Source organism: Macrotis lagotis, chromosome 8, assembly GCF_037893015.1.
Source record: "Macrotis lagotis isolate mMagLag1 chromosome 8, bilby.v1.9.chrom.fasta, whole genome shotgun sequence".
NCBI classification, from domain to species: Eukaryota; Metazoa; Chordata; class Mammalia; order Peramelemorphia; family Peramelidae; genus Macrotis; species Macrotis lagotis.
The window spans coordinates 97,298,438-97,317,285 of record NC_133665.1 but is presented as its reverse complement, the minus strand read 5'-3'; the positions used below and the strand labels follow the sequence as shown (position 1 = coordinate 97,317,285).

At 41.4% G+C, this 18,848-nt stretch overlaps 1 protein-coding gene across 10 annotated transcripts in view; it reads left to right on the top strand.

Annotated features, from left to right (window-relative positions):
* The window catches only part of LOC141495859 (6-phosphofructo-2-kinase/fructose-2,6-bisphosphatase 4), a 73,266-nt gene that overhangs the window by 38,389 nt on the left and 16,029 nt on the right, over window positions 1-18,848 (top strand). For all 10 annotated transcript variants that reach the window (XM_074197672.1, XM_074197673.1, XM_074197676.1 and 7 more), the window contains exons 4-12: window positions 698-764; window positions 2,790-2,864; window positions 4,572-4,628; window positions 5,373-5,494; window positions 7,879-8,086; window positions 10,891-11,037; window positions 12,070-12,174; window positions 18,426-18,555; window positions 18,761-18,823. In XM_074197672.1, coding sequence (XP_074053773.1) covers window positions 698-764; window positions 2,790-2,864; window positions 4,572-4,628; window positions 5,373-5,494; window positions 7,879-8,086; window positions 10,891-11,037; window positions 12,070-12,174; window positions 18,426-18,555; window positions 18,761-18,823 — 974 coding nt within the window. The remainder of the gene's footprint in view (window positions 1-697; window positions 765-2,789; window positions 2,865-4,571; window positions 4,629-5,372; window positions 5,495-7,878; window positions 8,087-10,890; window positions 11,038-12,069; window positions 12,175-18,425; window positions 18,556-18,760; window positions 18,824-18,848) is intronic.

Here is an 18,848-nt window from a genome sequence, read left to right as displayed (position 1 = left end):
CTGTCCCTATATTGTGATGACACTATCACCCCAGGGCAAGAGACAAGCTGGACCTTCTCTACGGGAAAGATTTTTAATGAAAAAAGAATTACTGATGCCTTTTGTTTCTTCATCACATTCACTTATTTTGTGTTTTTTCTTTTCTCCATATGCTACAACCATCATATCCTTCTTTTGTTTTGGCTTTACTCCAAGTCTAGATTGACTTCTTTCTTCCTCACCTCCTTGTCTTAGAATCTCTCTTTTTCTTCAAAATACTTGTCAAATATCATCTCCTGTCCTTCCCTAATTCCCTGAACAGCTAGTGCCTCCTCCGACCCTCCTCCTCAGCAACTGATCTATTGACTATATAGCTTTATTATAGCTGTATGTCTCCCTGATGGAATATAAGCCCCTTGAGAGCAGGAACTAATTCAATTTCATCTTTGTGTCCTCATTATTTGGCACGGTGTCTCACATATATAATAAGTAATCCTTAAATGCTTTCAGATTGGTTGCTCAATTACTTTTATTTTGTATATTTGAATAGTTTTACTTACCACAGGAAGTTTCCACAAAATCTGTTGGAAAAAAATTAAAGTTTGCCTTAATTATGTTTAAATTGAAGGAAACATTTTTTTTAACAATGCAAAGTTTTATTTAATTTTTTTAAATGTAGATTCAAACAGAATATTCACAGGTATTTTCTCTTTCCCAGACAGTGTGCAGAGGCAGCTCTCCGAGATGTTAGGCGGTTCCTTAGTGAAGAGGGCGGACATGTTGCGGTGAGTGTGACACCCTGAGATACCCAGCCCCCCACTTACACACAGACACACTCCCAATACAGGAGCTTCTGGGTACACCTACAGCCTTTCTCAAGGTTACAGGCAAGGGAAGGGTTGCATGCTTTGCATTTTAAAAAAGCATCTTCATGTGGGGAATGTGTTGACCTTTGATGCTCAGGTAGATAATCCTTGAGGCAGAACTTCCCATGGTCTGGTCTGTCCCCCTGCTGTGATGACACTATCAACCCAGGGCAAGAGGCAAGCTGGACCTTCTCAGCCTGGGAAAGAAAGAGAAGGAGGGGAGAAGAGGGAGGGAAGCAGTTCACTGTCCCTGATGGCCCCAAATGGGGAATTCATTTGTTTCTTAACTGCTTTGAAGCTGCCAAATCCCAAGACCCCTGTGGGAAGTGAGACTTTCCCTATGAAAGCTGCTTTCCTCTTCTGAGTTATAGGAAGGAAACCTTAGGACAATCTAGCCTTAGAGTTGAACTGTGTATTCTCAGGGCTAGGATTTTTGGACCCAACAAATGATGGAATTTCATCTGCAGGAGGTCTTCTAACATCTCCTTGGGTAGAAAGCCTTAGTGATTTGTGACTCAGGTGGCTGGGGGTTGGTTTGGACTGTTACCTTGGTGTAGTGAATAGAATGCAAGACTTGACCTAGATTTTAATCCTACCTTAGACTCTTACTTGTACTGTAGCCCTGGGAAGGTCATTTTAACCTTTTAATCTGTAAACTGGATATAATACTAGGTTTTGTAAGACCCAAATGAAATAATATATGAAAGTACTTTATAGACCTTAAGGTAAGCCTGAGCTATCATCATCCTCATCATTATGGTCACTTTTTGTATGTCTAGAGCAAAAGTTCTTGATCAGTGAATTTGATTTTCTCATATTTTGAGAGTCATATTTCAATATAATTGGTTTCCTTCTTAATCCAATGGATTTGCTCTTTTGGATTTAAAAGCATCATGAGAAAGGTTCCGTAGGTTTCACCAGACTGCCAAAAGGATCCATGACTCAAAAGGGTTAAGAATCCCTGATCTTGTAAAGATTTTCAGATTGCCTTCTATGGGGGGAGGGAAGGGAGGGTGGGGCAAAAATTGTAAAATTCAAAACCTTACCAAAAAATGATAAGTAGAAACTATTATTGTATATAATTGGAAAACAAATAAAATATTGATAAATGAACAAGATTTGAAAAAAAAAGAACCCTGATCTAGAGGTTGGTGTAGAAATTCCCAAGCTGGGCTCTAGGGATTGACTTTTTTGTTTTTTGTTTGTTTTTGGGTTTTGTGCAAGGCAAATGGAGTTAAGTGGCTTGCCCAAGGCCACACAGCTGGTAATTAAGTGTCTGAGACAGGATTTGAACCCAGATGTTCCTGACTCCAAGGCCGGTGCTTTATCCACTACGCCACCTAGCCGCCCCCAAAGGGATTGACTATTTGGACAGATCTGACCTAGTCTTGGGGTTCATAATTGTCCCCAATAAGTACCACTTTGAAAAATCAGGACTTCTCCAGGATATATACCAGTCCCCTTCTCTGCCCCCTTTGTTGAGTCAAGTGACAAAAGGGTCTCTGGGGCCTAATACCTCACCTACAGGATCATCAAAGTGGAACTCCTCTGTTGTGTAAACTTAGCATTTTCTAAGTAGAGAACACCTGCTCTCCCATACCCATGAGTGATCTGTGTTTAATCCTTGTTCTGTTCCTGGATAGGAGAAGGAGTTCTCATTTTGACAGAGGAGTGAGGAGATGAAGCAAGTGGTTCAAACCAGAATCTGCTGGGGGGAGTAGCTTCATTTTTCTTCTCCTTGAAGCTTTCTCATTCCTCCCCTCCCTTCTGTCCCTTAATTAGTTCCCCTCCAATCTCTGCAATATCCCATTTTTCTTGGTTAGTGCTGATAGGAACTGTTATTTCCAAATAAATGTTAAAAGTACAGTGTCCATCTGGGTCCTTTTATTGCTGTTTTCAAATATCAAGGGCTGTTTATATTCATATTCTTTCATTTGATTCTAGGTTTTTGATGCCACTAACACAACACGAGAACGCAGAGAGACCATCTTTAAATTTGGAGAGGAGAATGGCTACAAGGTGAATCTCTGACTTGTGTGACTTGATGAGGAGGGCCGAGTCTCCAGCCCCTAGTATCCCTGTGGCTTGTCTTTTTACCAAGGCTCTTTTGTGGTCCATCCTCTGAACTAAGAATACTGATGCATTAGGAGGTCTTGCCAGAGCTCGCTTCCTTAGCTGGGATATGACTCACTGAGCCAGAGATATTGCTATCTGAGTACTGAGAGAAGGGCACTTCTCTTTTTTGAACCTTGGAATAGACCATTCCTAGGAAAGGATGTCCTCTTAGGCTTAGAATCTAAATTTTGAGAAATATTTCTTTTTTTTCTAACAGTTTGATAATAGTTTTTCTCTCTAATTACATGTAAAAACAATTATAACATTAAAAAATTTTTTTTTGAGTTCAGAATTCTAACCCTACCTCCTTGCCCCACTCTCCAATATGTAAACAATTCAATATTGATTTCTCATACATATACACACACAGTCATGTAAAACAGGTGTGTTCAACCTGTGGTAGGGTCCGCAGGGGCATTTGTTGTTGTAGTCTTTGGTGGTGTGGGTTGCATTGTATTTATGAATGGGTATTGAATTTTGAATGTGGCCCTTGGGTTTTTTGTTGGGCAATGCAGTCAGAAGATCCAAAAGTTTGGACACCCTAATGTAAATTATTTCCATATTAATAATTTTGTGAAAAAAGAATCAATCATATACTTTGGTCTGTATTCAGATAACATCAGTTCTTTCTCTGGAGGAAGAAAGTATTTTTCATTGGAAATCCTTTAGGATTGCCATGGATCATTGTATTGTGAAGAATAGCTAAGAACTTCACAATTAATCATCATATAATATTGCTATAACTATATACAATGTTTTTCTGGTTATGCTCACTTCACTTTGCATCAGTTCCATGTAAGTCTTTCCAGGTTTTTCTGAAATCCACTAGCTCATCATTTCTTACAGCAAAATAGTATTCTATTAAACTTGTTCAGTCACTGCCCAAATGATGGGCATCCCCTCAATTTTTGGTCACATCAAAAGGAGCTATTTTAAATATTTTTGAACAAATAGGTTCTTTTCTCTTTTAAAAGAAATCTCTTTGAAATACAAATGAAGAATATTTCTAAAATATTCTTAAATAGCATAGCAAATACAATGCTCATTTGAGGGGCAGGAAGATCTGAGTTCAAATGCAGCCTCAGATATTTACCATTTGTGTGATCCTGGGTGAATCACTTACCCTCTTTACTTCAGTTTCCCAATGTCTAAAATGGGATGCAAAAATGAGATATGTGTAGAGCACTTTGCAACTCTTAAGGTTAGCAAATATTATTGAGAGAGGAGCCCCCATTGGGTGGTTTATTCCCTGGGAGGAACTTCATGTTCTCTGAGTCCTGGGGTAGTTAAAAGTCTGCCCTGGGGAGAAAGGAACATCAATGTCCCAGCCATGATTTTAAATTTGAAGATGTTGACTCCCAGATAACACACATAGCCCAACTTTGTCCCTTTTCTGTCTCATTTCTTCCCTTCTTGGGGAACTTCATGTTCTCTGAGTCCTGGGGTAGTTAAAAGTCTGCCCTGGGGAGAAAGGAACATCAGTGTCCCAGCCATGATTTTAAATTTGAAGATGTTGACTCCCAGATAACACACATAGCCCAACTTTGTCCCTTTTCTGTCTCTTTTCTTCCCTTCTTGGGGGTCCTTACTTCCTTGGATTTGAGACTGCAGACCTTCTTTGTTGAATCAATCTGTGTGGATCCTGATGTCATCGCTGCCAACATTGTGGTGAGTGAATCAACCTGAAGCCTTTGGCATAAAGGGGATCCTGGTATAGAGATAGAGGAGACCCTGGCTGAAGAAAAGGATTCTTCTCTGCTTTTCTTCTGTCTTCCACCTCCTGCCTAACACAACCAGTCATATTCAGCATTGTTAGACTGGCCAGAGTTTCTTGGGAACACTGTTTATGTCATTAAAAGAAAGGAGGAGAGAGTTTACTGTATATATATATAGAGAGAGTGGAGGCTGATGAGATTAGATAAGGAAAACCCCATGGGAAAGGAGAGAAGTGGATCTGGTCCAGCCTGGATTGAGGGTAGCCAAGGTTTTCAGTTTTATAAATTAGTCCTAATACATAACTCAAAAGACCAATGATCAACTACACTCCTGTAGTCCACCTCCCTTTATAAATCCCTCTCTTATTTACTTTTCTGAACCTCTTTCCCACATCCTTCCTCCCAGGACTTGGCACCCTCACACCCCCTAGCTTATCCAGAACCCCTGTCCTATCCAGGCTTCCTAGCCTGCCAGCCCCTTTCTCCTCTCTTTCCTTATCAAAACTTAGATATCCCCTACCTAGAAAAAGGGGAGAGGGAAATTTAATCCTCTCTGGAGGGATTTTAGCATTTTGCAAAGGACTGAGGACAGGTTGCTCCCAAGCAGAATCACTCCCTTTAGTGAACTTTAGGCTTCTTTTATGACTTCCTCTCCTGCCATGGACTGGCCATTATCTCTCTCCTGTCTTTCCCACAGCAAGTGAAGCTGGGCAGTCCTGACTATATTGACTGTGGCAATGACGAAGCCACAGAAGACTTCATGAACAGGATCGAATGCTATAAGAACTCCTATGAGACCCTAGATGAAGAGCAGGACAAGTAAGTCAGACCTGGGCAAAAAGCTATGGCAACAACTACAACAGCAATAGCTGCATTTGTTATTTAGCCCCTGGAGGTTTGCAAAGATTTTTGTCCTCACTGGAACCCTGGAAAATAGGTGCATTGTGATCCCCGCTTTATGGATGGGGAAACTGAAGGAAGCAGAGGGTTAAATGACATGCCCAGGGTTACACAGCTAGTAAATGGCTGAGGTAGGATTTAAACTTTTGACTTTTTTTTTGAGTTTTTGATTTGATATCTTTCACTTCGCCCAGAAAAAAAAAAAGAAAAAAATGAAACCTGTCAAAATCTTTTTGAAATAGCCTTTCCTAGTTATGCTTCTATAATAAGCTTAGGTGATCCTTGCATAAGACTCAGTGAGCAGGGCAGCTATGTGGCATAGTGAATAAAGCACTGGCCCTGGAGTCAGGAGTACCTGGGTTCAAATCCGGTCTCAGACACTTAATAGTTACCTAGCTGTGTGGCCTTGGGCAAGCCACTTAACTCCATTGCTTTGCAAAACCCTTAAAAAAAAAAAAAAAAAAGGTGAGCAGCTCCTGATCATCCTCACTGCCCACCCTGGACAGTAGCCCAGTGGAATGTTGGACTTCAGGGTTGAGTCTGAAGTTCTGGGGCTATAGGAAGCACCCAGGACCAGATCTGACCTGTTTTTATCCAGGCTCACCCCTTTGCCTGGGTTCCTGGCTGGATTCCCTCTGGCTCTGATAGCCATGGAGACTACAAGTAGTCTTGAATTTCTTTTATTCTTCTAGCAATTATTGTCCTGCCTGCTTTTATTGTTGCGATGATTAGTGGTAACAACAGAGACTCTCCATGAAGAGCTGGGTGAGAATGTTGAGAATGATCCCAGAGATCCTGGTCCCACTTCCACCTGTACTCAGAATGCCTTAGGTTGCATGGAGCTAGATGAATGACCTCCTTCTCTACCCCATAGCTCGCTAAAAGCTGTCTGCTTTCATGGACATTTTTCTTTATTTCCCCCCTTTCCATCAAATTGCCAAAGCCAGAGTTAGGCACCAAGATGCTCAGTTTTTCATTTGAGTCTTTTTTTGTGCCTCCCGTTCCCATGCTCACCATTCACATTCAGCATGGCCTTGAGCAACATTAAGCTCATCATAAACTTCTGGCCAGATGTGTGAGATTAGATGTAACTCCTCTATAGATAAGAGGGGATTAACTTGACCACTGACTTCTTTGTAGAAAAGGGGAAATGAGGACTGAGAGAGATTGTGCACAGTATAATGGAAAGAATATTGTACTTAGAGTCAGGAAGGTTTGGGTTCAAATCCCAATTCAGACACTTATTAGGAAAGTCATTTCCCCCTCTGTGACTCAGTTTCCCTATTTGTAAAAGGAAGGCATTGGACTTGATGACCTTCAAAGTCCCTTCCAGCTCTAAATCTACATTCCTATGACCTGGGCGACTCTGAGTATGTTATCTACCAATCTGGCCAGATCCTTCTGTGGTGAATAGTGGTAAAAAATGACTTCTTGGTTTGACTCACAGATGAGGCATGAGACGAAGGGGTGACAGGGGACAAGAAGAACATGGTGAGAATGAAATCTTGGGACAGACCCACTTGGCCTTTTGTTTTATGAAAAGTCAATTAAACCCCATTAAAAGTGGCTCCTGGAGCCAAAGATTCTGCTGCTCTGCAGGTCAGATTGTTTGTCACATGTGTGTAAGTAAACGCTTCAGTGTTACACTAAAAGCCTAGAGAGCACATGTGTGATCCTTGTCCAGTCTCACCAGCATCACAGTGACCTTCTACTGTCCTGTCCTCTGTCAACTAATGAACCTAAGCTGTGTGCAAAGACCTTTTGCTATGAAAATGTGCACCAGGAATGAGAGGATGATGAGAGGAGCTAAGTTCTGTCTTCAAATAGCTAAGAATTTGATTGAAATGTCCTTTTTCTTTGAGCCAATGGAATTTGGACTGGAAACTTGAGCTATCCTCATGAGTTTCTCCATTTTTCTCTTTGTCCTTCTTTCTACTTTGCTTTCTTTCTCTTTCTGACTCTTCCTTCCCTCTCCCCCTTTTCTCTGCCTTTCTATATCTCTTCCTTATTCTTTCCCTTATCCGCTGCTTCATTTTCTTCCTCCTCCTCCTGCTCATGTTCCCTTTTCCATATCTCTTTCATTGTCTTCACTTTCCTCTCTCCTCCCACTTCTCTTCATGTTTCTACTTCTTCCTTCCCCAACACTTTTATCTGTTTCTTTCTGCTTTCTTTTCTCCCATCTGTGTTTCTGCTCTCCTTCCTGGTATCTTTCTTCTTCCCCTTCATTTTCTTTTCTCTCCCCAACTTCTTCCTTTCCTATCTTTTGTTCCCTTTTCCCTCCTTCCTTCCTCTGTGGGGGAAAGGGATCTCTCCTACATTAAGATCATGGATGTGGGACGGAGTTACCTGGTAAATCGAGTGATGGACCATATTCAGAGTCGGATTGTTTACTACCTCATGAATATTCATGTGACCCCTCGATCCATCTACCTCTGTCGCCATGGAGAAAGCGAACTGAATCTCAAAGGAAGGATAGGTGGGGACACAGGCCTGTCCCCCAGGGGGAAGGAGGTATGTGATGATAATCTTATAAGGGTGATGAAAGCTGATACTCACATGGTTCTTTACCATTTAGAAAGTGCTTTACATATATTTTCTCTTTTGAACATCACAACAGCCCTGGATGGTAAGGAGAGTTAAGAGACCATTATATTTTACAGATGAGGAAGCTGAATCTAAGAGAGGTTAAGTGACTGACCTATGATCCTTCCACAAATAGGAAGGGCCCTACCCAAGAAGGTTCAATCTGGTTTGTGAGTCTGCACCATAGACTGAAGCTCCCCACCTTTCCATTTGGATTGAGCTCAAGTGGATGGCAAAGCTTCTGTGTAGGAAATTGGGGGTGTGGGAATTGATAGAATTCCTTTTCCTACTGTGAGAAGTAGATCTGAGAATCTCCAAGGTGAGCAGAGACCATTTTCCGTGTATTCCTTGCTTCAGTGCAGATCACCTGGGCCTAAATTAACATAAGTTGGCCTAGGATATCCTCCCAGCTTTTCTCCTTTGAAGGTCTGTATACTGCTCTGTATCTGCGGCTTTGATGAATCCTGGGGATCCAAACTAGGAGCTACTCCAGTGATAGTTCCAACTCATTGCACATTGAGGCAAATTATCCTTCCACTTAGCGAGTGTTTATTAAGCTCCAGCAAGTCCTGTGCTGAGAGCCCTGGAACTACAGGGATGAAAATAAAATGGTTCCTGCCTTGCATTCTTTTGAGGAGACAGCATATATACAGACCAAAAGTTTGGGTGTAGGTTTAAGCTTCAATAACCTCAGAAATATGTGCTACAGACTTACAAACTTCTTTCATATTTAATTGTGTGAATTCTGAATAATACTTTTAAAATTTTAATTTTAACCCAAGCACCCTATTGTTGTACATTGTGTACAAAACAGTTTCTTTTTTTTTCCTGGATTGCACTTTCTTAGATTCAATGGATGGGTACAGAAAATCTTGCTTGGTCATATCAGTCTCCTGTTCTAGTTCCATTAAACTTTTTATTTTGGAGTCATATTAAAGCTATCACATATGCACAAAACTTGCTTTTTGTATGATTTTTAAGGCTAGCATTACAAATACTATCCTTTCAGTCACTGACTGTAGCTGGTAAAAGTTTTTACAAAGTTTGGAAATTGATCAAGACAAAAATGGCAATTTTGTTGAATTGTAATGAAATATTTTAAAAACTTAAAGCTTCAAGTGAAATTATTATTCAAGCTTAACAAAGCACTAAGACTTTTGGGAAATCCTATCTAAGTATATGTATGACTTAGGGATAATTTTCAATCCTGTGATTTCCCTAGGGAACTCCCAAGTTCCTTATAGTCTTTATTATTTGTAGCTTAGAGTTCTCAATATCTGTTTTCACACAGCCAGTCTCTGTCAGAGGTAGACTAGACCTTCCTAACTTTGAGACTGGCTCTTCCTACCCTTCCATACATATATAAAAAATAAATACAAGGGAATATTGGTGAGGTCACAGAGAGTTGGGCATGATTGGACTGGTTGCTGAGAATCAGGAAAGGGCTCAGCTAGGAGGTGTAGGAGGTGGCCATTGAACTGGATAGGATATAGAAGTGACAGTGCTAGGAATCAGGAATGACTTTGAGGTTGCAAATGGGGTAACTGAAAGGAAGGTGGCACCTGGACTGAATTAAGGAAGTTTGGAGGAGGGGAGAATTGGGCAGGTGGAGGGAAGATAATGAGTTCTGTTTTGAACATGTTGAGTTTGAAATATCTATGAGACATCCAATTCAAAATGTCTAGGAAATAGCTAGAGATGTAAAACTGGACCTTAGGAGAAAAGCTAGGGTTGAATGGGGTATATGGGTGTGGGGGGGAGGGGGGAAAGAGAGGGATAGGGATGTTTATATGTATATCTATAGATATAGCTACATGTGAACATATATATATTATATGTATATATTTGTTAGTCATCTGCATAACTGATCATAATAAAACTTATGGGAACTGGGCTGATAAGATCACCAAGAGGGCCTAGGGTCTTCTTGTTAGTCCCTAGTTAGGGGCTGAGTGCTGAATGATGATGAACCAGTGAGAAATGGTTCAAGAAGGGGCAGATAAAACCAAAAACCCAGGAGAGAGAATATTCAGGAGGAAAGAATGTAATTTACTGAAGAAAGTTCAAGAAGAAAGAGGACTGAGAGAAGTCTAGTGAATTTGACAATAGAATCATTGGTAACATGGGAAAGAGAAATTTCAGTTAAGTGATGTAGCCAAAAACCAGATTGCAAGGGATTGAGAAATGAATGAGAGAACAGGACATGGAGGCAATAAGTGCAAACAGCGTTCTTGGTTTTGTTTTTAGGAGTTTGTGAAAGGGATGAGAATTAGAGGGCTATAACATGAGGGAATGGTAGAGTACAGGGAGGGACAGGTCCCAGTCCTTGAGTAATAGAGGTAAATTCAGCTTGAGGGTGAGGCAAACCAATGTTGGGACATCTTTGACAATAGGCAGGAGAATTCTCAAGACATTTGAGCAGCCAGGATTCCCCTAAGAATACAAAGACCCTTTTGGTATTAATCCCTACTATCCTTCTCTTGGGAGGCAATCCAGAGGACTTAACCACTCAGAATTAGATATAGATGATCCATCTATACAGATCTACACTCAGGACAGGGTTTGTTTGGTTGAGGGGAATGGGGGATATTCCCATGTTTTTATGAAACACAAGTAAAAGGGTGCTGTGATTTCTTGGTTTGGATGATTTCTGGTTTGGGTGAAGTTCAGGGAGCCCACAAATGAAAGTCAAGACCATGACTTCTGAACCTAATTTTGCTTTGTGTCCTCAGTTTGCTAAGAGCTTGGCCCAGTTCATTAATGATCAAAATATCAAAGATCTAAAGGTTTGGACTAGTCAAATGAAGAGGACAATTCAAACCGCAGAAGCCCTGGGCGTCCCTTATGAGCAATGGAAGGTTCTGAATGAGATTGATGCCGTAAGTCTCTCCCCCGAACCTTGTTGCCATTGTAGTAAATATCACACCCTCTCCCCTTCTTAGCCCATCAACAGTTGGAGACATGATTCATTCACTTGGGAGATATGGGTGAGGTCTAGAGTAGGCCTTGTCTGCAGATCAAATGAGTCCATGTCCAGGCTGAAGTGGGAAAGATCTGACTTCTCTCCCTGTGCTCTGGGAGAGGTCCTCAAATCTCCTAATAGAGCTCTTGCACTAGGACAGGCCCCTTTCACTTAGGCAGCAAATTTACTTGTCTAACTGGTTGCCTCCCTTCCATTCTCTCCCCTTTTGGTCCATCCCAGATGGGCTGCCAGAGTGACTTTCCTCATGACTAGAGCTATTCTTGTCACTCCTCTACAAAACCCTTTATTGACTCCCAAATGCCACAAGGTAAAATAGAAACTGGCATTCAGGACCCTTTTCAATATGATCAATCTTTCCTTTCCAGCCGGATCTTCTATTTCTCATTGCACTTTCCATGGAGATGACTCCTCACTGTTTACAACCTGTACATATTCTCAATCCTGCACTTTATTAATATTGTCCCTTTTGCTTGGAAGTCTTTCCACTTACTCTCCATCACAATACTATCCATGGAAGACCGTATTCAGATGCCACCCCTTCCAGACCTCAGGGAGTCTTAGCTTCTCTAAACACCTAGAGCCTAATCTGCCTGTTGTTTTAAATTGTGTTTTCCTTTATGTATCATGTTTCCCCATCCAGGCATGGGGGACACCCACCATTCAGGAAGGTGGAGAGGGTTCCTAGCTTAGCCATATGAACTGGCAAGCTTCTTACTTCCTGAGTCCACCCTTCTCACAAAATGATGGCCCTTCATATTGGGCCTTATTTTTCCAGGATGAGGATGAAGGAACAATACCTAGAATACCCCATAATATAGGCTAATGTCTTCAGGGCTGGAGAGTAGAGCTGATAGCTGGAACTCTGGGGATAGGAGACCTATGGTTTGGAGAGGGTATTAAAGCTAATGTCTTCTGGTCTTGTTTTCAGGGTGTTTGTGAAGAAATGACTTATGAAGAAATTCAAGAGCATCACCCCCTGGAATTTGCACTACGGGATCAAGACAAATATAGATACCGATACCCAAAGGGAGAGGTATGTGTCCTTTCTTCAGTCGCTGCTATAGGACTTGTCTCAGACCTTTGAAAGCCTGGTTTTTACCAAAGGGAAGAAAAGAGGGTTTTTCCCTATAGCATCACTATCTAGGTCATGGATACTTAGCCTTTTATTATATCATGGACCTCCTTTTGGTGAAGCCTATAGATCCCTTCTCAGAACAAAGTTTTTTAATTAGTAAGACTAAGCACCTGGGATTATAAAGGAAATTAAGTATATTGAAATACAGCCATTAAAATATTAGAAAATCATTTCACAGACCCTAAGATACAACCCTCTGATTTAGATAAAGGCTTCCCAGGTTTTGCTGGTCTTGGGTCCCTGCTTATCTCTTGTCATGGACATAGGGAAAGGATAAAGAGCTGTGATTGCAGTTGCACTAACCTCCATGTGACCTTGACCACCAGTAATTCCCCCAATCCCATCCTGAACAGGGGTCTCCCAGGAGAGCAGCATGGCCCTATCCATACCTGACCAGCCCAGATTTGGTGGTGTGTGACCTTGAGGTCACCCACCACACAGGAACGGTGGAGGTTCAGCTTTGACATAAATTCTCTGAAACTTTTCAGTCAGATCCCTGAGGAAGATCTGGTCACTTTGATGTCCATAGAAATAATTTCCAGTATTGGAAAAGTGCCAACATCAGATCTGATTCACCTCCTTGTAGCTAGGACCTTGCTCTCTCCCCTTAAGGAGGGAAACTGGATCCCAGGAAAATAGCAAGAGAACTGAGCCTGCTCTGTGGGGCTGGATGGAGGGTCACCTCCCATGGGAGATGACAGCTGCTTGTGAGTTCACAACTTGTGAACACCACCAGGTCAGCCTCACCAGGACAGGTTCATTCCATCCTCTTTGGGCCTGATGCCTGCCGCCTCGTCAGTGTCAGACCTCAGCCCTGCCAGCCCCAGAGATAACAAAGGGCTCAGCCCCAGAGCCCCAGTCACCATCCCGAGCCTGGACTAACTTGATGTGGCTGCTGCCCTCTCCTGGCCCTTATTCCTGCTGCAGGTTCATTGTGGGGATTTGATTTCTTCCATGGACTTCTTCCCAGTAGGGGAGAGTTAAAGGGTGAGGGAGAATAGGAATAGAGAATCTAAAAAAAGGAAACGGAAGAAAAGAGGGCCAATGGGGTATTTTTTTAATGCCAAGAGGAGAGAAAACTATTGGTTATTACTTTACACTTAAAAAGTAAGGTTTACATAATAGATAATTGAAGTTTCCTGGGCTCTCCTCTTTTTCTGATTTACTATGTATTATACAAATACTTGTATTATTTGGTATTTTTTAAGTTCAGAAAAAAATTAACATTAAAAATTTTTTTTTAAGAGATGGAGGCTTCCAGCTGGCCTGCTGCTAGGAGTTAAGCAAGACAAGTCTCTGACCTTAAGATTCCCGAGGGGAGTTAGTTAGCCTCCCCTCAGGTACTACAGATTAAAATTAGTGTAATGGTTTGATTTGAAAAATTTCCCTGCCCCACAAACTGATAATTGGTCAAAATTGATAAAAGGTTATAAATAGGTAGTTTTCAGAGGGAGAAATCCATACTATCAATAGCCATATATTTTTTATGCTCTAAATCATGAATAACTAGAAAAATATAAATTAAAATACAGTACTACCTTATAACAGACAGATTACCTAAGTTAGCCAAAAAAAATGATATATGCTAGAGGAGCTGTGGGAAAGCAGGTCTTTTATGACATTGTTGCTAGAGCTATGAACTTGTCCAATAATTCTGAACTCCAAAACTTTCAAACTCTACGTACCTTTGCTGTAATACTACTACAAGGCCTCTACTCCCAAAGAGTTGGAAGAAAGAAAAGAATCCATACATTAAAAAAAGTCTTTTTACACATATATATGTATATATAATAACTCTATAGTAGCAATAAATTGGAAACTGAAGGGATGACAGTTGTAAAGATAAACAGCTTGGAAAATCATAAGAACTCTTATCAACACAATGACCAATAAAAATTCAAAAGGTCTCATGATGAGACACTGAAGAATTTAGATTGAAGCATATTTTCTTTCTTTTTTTCTTGGATATAACTAAAGTGGAAGTTTGTTTTTCATGACAGTATGTATTTGAAATAGATTTTGTTGAGCAGGCAGCTAGGTGGTGCAGTGGATAGAGCACCGGGCCTGGAGTCAGGAGTACCTGGGTTCAAATTTGGCTTCAGACACTTAATAATTATCTAGCTCTGTGGCCTTGAGCAAACCACTTAACCCCATTGCCTGCAAAAACTAAAAGAAATAGAAATAGGTTTTTCTTGCCTTCTCTATGGGTAGAGGAGGGGAAGAAGAAATGGAAAAAATTTGGAACTGAAAATAAAATAAAATTGAATTTAAAAGAGAGAGAGAGAGAGAGAGAGAGAGAGAGAGAGAGAGAGAGAGAGAGAGAGAACTTGTCCCCATAGCAGCCCTCCATTGGCCTCCCATTGTGTAGGAGACATTTGAAGAAGGTCAGGTCTGGGGTCCTTCCTGTCCAATGCTAGTTAGCCCTCTGTGGTTCAGCATCTCCTCTTGCAAGATCCTAGATAATGTCATCAAAAGGCCCCTGAGTACATTTAGGTCTCTTAGGATTCATCATTCTTTGAAGTCTACAATGCCCTTCTGGGCACTAGAGTCATTTGTATAGTCAAGAACTCTTTCATGGAATCTGTCTCTTGTCATCCAAGAGTAGACACAGCTGATTTTGCTATGTCCATAGCAAATCATCAGGTGCTTCTTGAGGGTCCACACAGTCTGAGGTCACAGTTATTGAACATGCAAATGCAGAAACTCCAGTGACCATGTGCTCAACAAAATTAGGATTTCTTAAGAGTCCATGAACTTGTCTTGTTATTATTTTGATAACTGTAATTGGTCTCTTTTGTAACCCTATGTATTTTATGTTCTATAGTTAATAATATCTGAGGTGTCCAGAGGTCTCACTTCAAAGGGATCTATAACACGCACACATAAAGGGAAACTGTTTTCTGCCAAGGACCATTTGGATATTCATAGCATCTTCACAGATCATACAAAATTATCAACTTAAAAATTATCCTGCCCTATTTGATAAAACATTTAATTAATTCACCCCTAAAAAGCTCCTAGAGTTATTGAATTTGGAGTCCTCAGCAGTTGTTTTGGCAATGATTTCATGAACTTAATACAGTCCTTAGGCTGGACATTCCCTACCCCTGCCCCAGAGTCAGGAGAACCTGAGTTCAAATTCGGATGAAGACATTTACTAGCTCTGTGACCCTAGATAAGTTACTTTTAACTCCTAAAAAAGTTTTTTGTCTTTGTGAGTCTTCCATCTAATGCAGATCACAATTTCTCTGCAACTTAGCAGATGGTCTTTAAGAGTTTCCACGGCCTGGGGCGGCTAGGTGGCACAGTGGATAGAGCACCAGCCCTTGAGTCAGGAGTACCTGAGTTCAAATCCAGCCTCAGACACTTAATAATTACCTAGCTGTGTGGACAAGCCACTTAATCCCCTTTGCCTTACAAAAACCTAAAAAAAAAAAAGGAGTTTCCATGGCCTAAAATGTTATTCTTTTCAGATGGTCTTCCAAAACGCAGTGACCAGTATAAGCCCATTCATTAACAATATGGAAGTTGAGGGAGAGATAGGAGACAAGAATGACTCCAGTGCTAGAACCCTGAGTAAATGAAACCCTTCCAGACAGATCCAGACCTGACCTTTTTCCTTGTAAAGTTTTTTCCTTAAATAGTCTTGTAACCAGTAATGCTCCTTTGCATAGTGAAACACCAAAGCTAGAATTCATTTTAAGAAATTATATTTAATTCGGGGGTAATCAAAAAGTTGTAAAGTTTGTAGCTTCTACCAGGAATGTCTCCAGGGGAAAAGAATTGTCTTAAAGGGGAGGAATTTGGCAGAGAGCAATGGCTGTGTTTGTGGGGCACTCATTTCTTCAATGAATATGCTCCATGCTTACACAGTTCCTCTTTAATGTTGTACATGCCTATGCTACACACCTTCTTGTGTTGTGATAAATCTTCAGTTGAGAGAAACTGAAATACAAAAGTCTGAGCATAGTCTATTTATTGGCAAGGCAACAATTACCAATAATAGAGGTCAGTGGTACCTCAGTGATCAAAGACTTTCCCATACAATCAGAGCCAGCCGACTTTTATACAGTTTGGTTATATAAGTTTATTACATAATGTCAGTTGGTGCCAACTAAACTAAGACTGTGATTGGTCTGACTTGCAAAAGAGGTCTTCCAGAGTCCAGACTAACACAAAGTTGGTCAATACCCTTTGGAAAGTTTCCAACTCAATCCTGTACCAGCAAAACTCAGTGCTAGGAAAAACATCTCCTGACCTGGTTGAATCATCTTCCATTCATTATCTTATCCCCCTTGAAGAGGCAGGTTGGCTCTTAGTTACATGCTCAATCTTCCTTCAGATATCACAGGTCAAACTGGAAATGTGCCCAGCTTGTGATGGGGGGGCTACCAGAAACCTAGATCATTATGCACACTCTTTGGCACTTTCAAGTGGAGGAACTTGGGCTGGAAGATAAGGAAATGGTTTCTTTCCTTACCATAGACTGCCAGGGTTAGTTTTAAAATTTTATGCAGCAGACACTAAAGATAAGACAGCTGTTTTGAAGAATGCAAATGGGGAGGAAAGCTAGTAACATCACAGAAAAACTGACTCATCACAACTTTTACTGAAAGGCCTTTGCCCAAAGCGCACCCCAGGCACCTCCTGTCCCCAGTTACCCTTTCATGTCTTGGCACTGACACAGAGATAGCCTCAGAGGCTGTACCGGGTGTTAATACTACTACATCAATGCTAATTATTATTATTATTAAAGAAAAAATGGTTCTTTAGAATCCCTAACCACTAGGAACTCTTGGGCATTCCTTCCACAAGCCTTCCCTCAATTACCTCACTCTCACAGAATGGTCTGCTGGCTCCAAAAAAAATCTGTAAACAATCTCCAGATACCAGTGACTTTCCTTTGATTCTCATTCACTTCAAAAAAAAGCTAATTAAAACTATTCACCAGTGTGAAAGAAAGGCTTACACCTGCTCCTGGCAAGCTCCCATGAGGTTTGTTGCCTTGGATTGCTCACCTTGTAGCTTCTATTATTCACTTAAGTTGAAAATAATAACAAATTACTACCACTACTTATTACTGTTACTATTACTACTACTATTCACTACCACTACTACTCCTACTCCTACATCCCTACCACCACCACCACCACTACTACTACTACTACCACCCCTAGTCCCACTTACTACTACTATTTACTGTATTACTACCACAATCATCACTCCTACTGCTCCTATTACCTCCTCCTCCTCCTCCTCCTCCTCCTCCTCCTCCTCCTCCTCCTCCTCCTCCTACTACTACTACTACTACTACTACTACTACTACTACTACTGCACAGTTTTAGAATAAGGAAACCATAACTAGACAAGAGTTCATGTGAAAAGGATCTGGGACTTTTCTTACAACTTTGATATGAGCTACCTCACAAATGACAGTGAGTTCTTGTCATTGACTGTGTCCAGTGTCTGGGTGGCCACCTGTTTGTCATTTTTCCATTATGTTTGATATTGGAGTGGTTTGCATTTCCTTCTCTAGCTCATGAGGAAATGGGTGCAAACAGGGATAAGTGACTTGCCCATGGACAAACAGTGAGTAAATGTGTGAGCCCTCAGGTTGCCTCTGACACAGCTGGGCCAAATACACCATGCCTCACATCCTTCTCTCTCTCTCTCTCTCTGTCTAGTGAGAAGGATGGGGTGGAATTTCCCTTCTCCCTATGCATTTTTGCCCATTTTCTTTAATTCTGTTTCACACTTCCCCCTCAGGGGAAATTTATAGAAGGAATGTCTGTATTGATGAGAGATTGAACAGAAAGCTCAGAAACCCTGGTTGTAGTTGTGAGACCCCAGGGATGACATTGAACCTGGTGGCTAGGGTGTGCTTGTAAGGGAGGGTGCAATGAGTTCGAGCCCAACTTATCTCTCTCCTTTTGCCTCACTATGGATCAGTTTCTACCTTACTAGCTAGAGAAAAGGCCAGATTTAGGAAGAGTTAGGAAGAACATTATTGCTTTCAGGACTGTGGCATTGTAAAAAGGTGCATGCTCATGTGTCCCCCAAACCCTAGCCACTCTCTCTCTCTTCATCAAGTTCCACCTCTGTTGGAACTGAATCTATCACCTCTACTCAGTTCTTCTGTCTTCTTTCAGTCTTATGAAGACCTTGTACAGAGACTGGAGCCAGTGATCATGGAGCTGGAGAGGCAGGAGAATGTCCTTGTGATCTGTCACCAAGCTGTAATGCGTTGCCTGCTTGCCTATTTTCTAGACAAGACTGCAGGTATGGGTGCCACAGGTGGGACTGCCCAGGCCTGGGAGCACTCAAGCCCAGCTTTCTGGGATGTCTTTGTGTTTGTGATGTGTGAATGGCAGGGTGGTTGGGAAGAGGGGATGTCTGTAGTGGGCTTTCAGGAGAAGTTTGTGCTTTGGGAGGGTTCAGTTTTCCTATGAAGTGACTAACTTTGCTCCTCCTTTGTATTTCTCAGAACAGCTGCCTTATCTCAAGTGTCCGCTGCACACAGTTTTAAAGTTAACCCCAGTAGCCTACGGTAAGCAAAAAAATCCTGCTCTCCC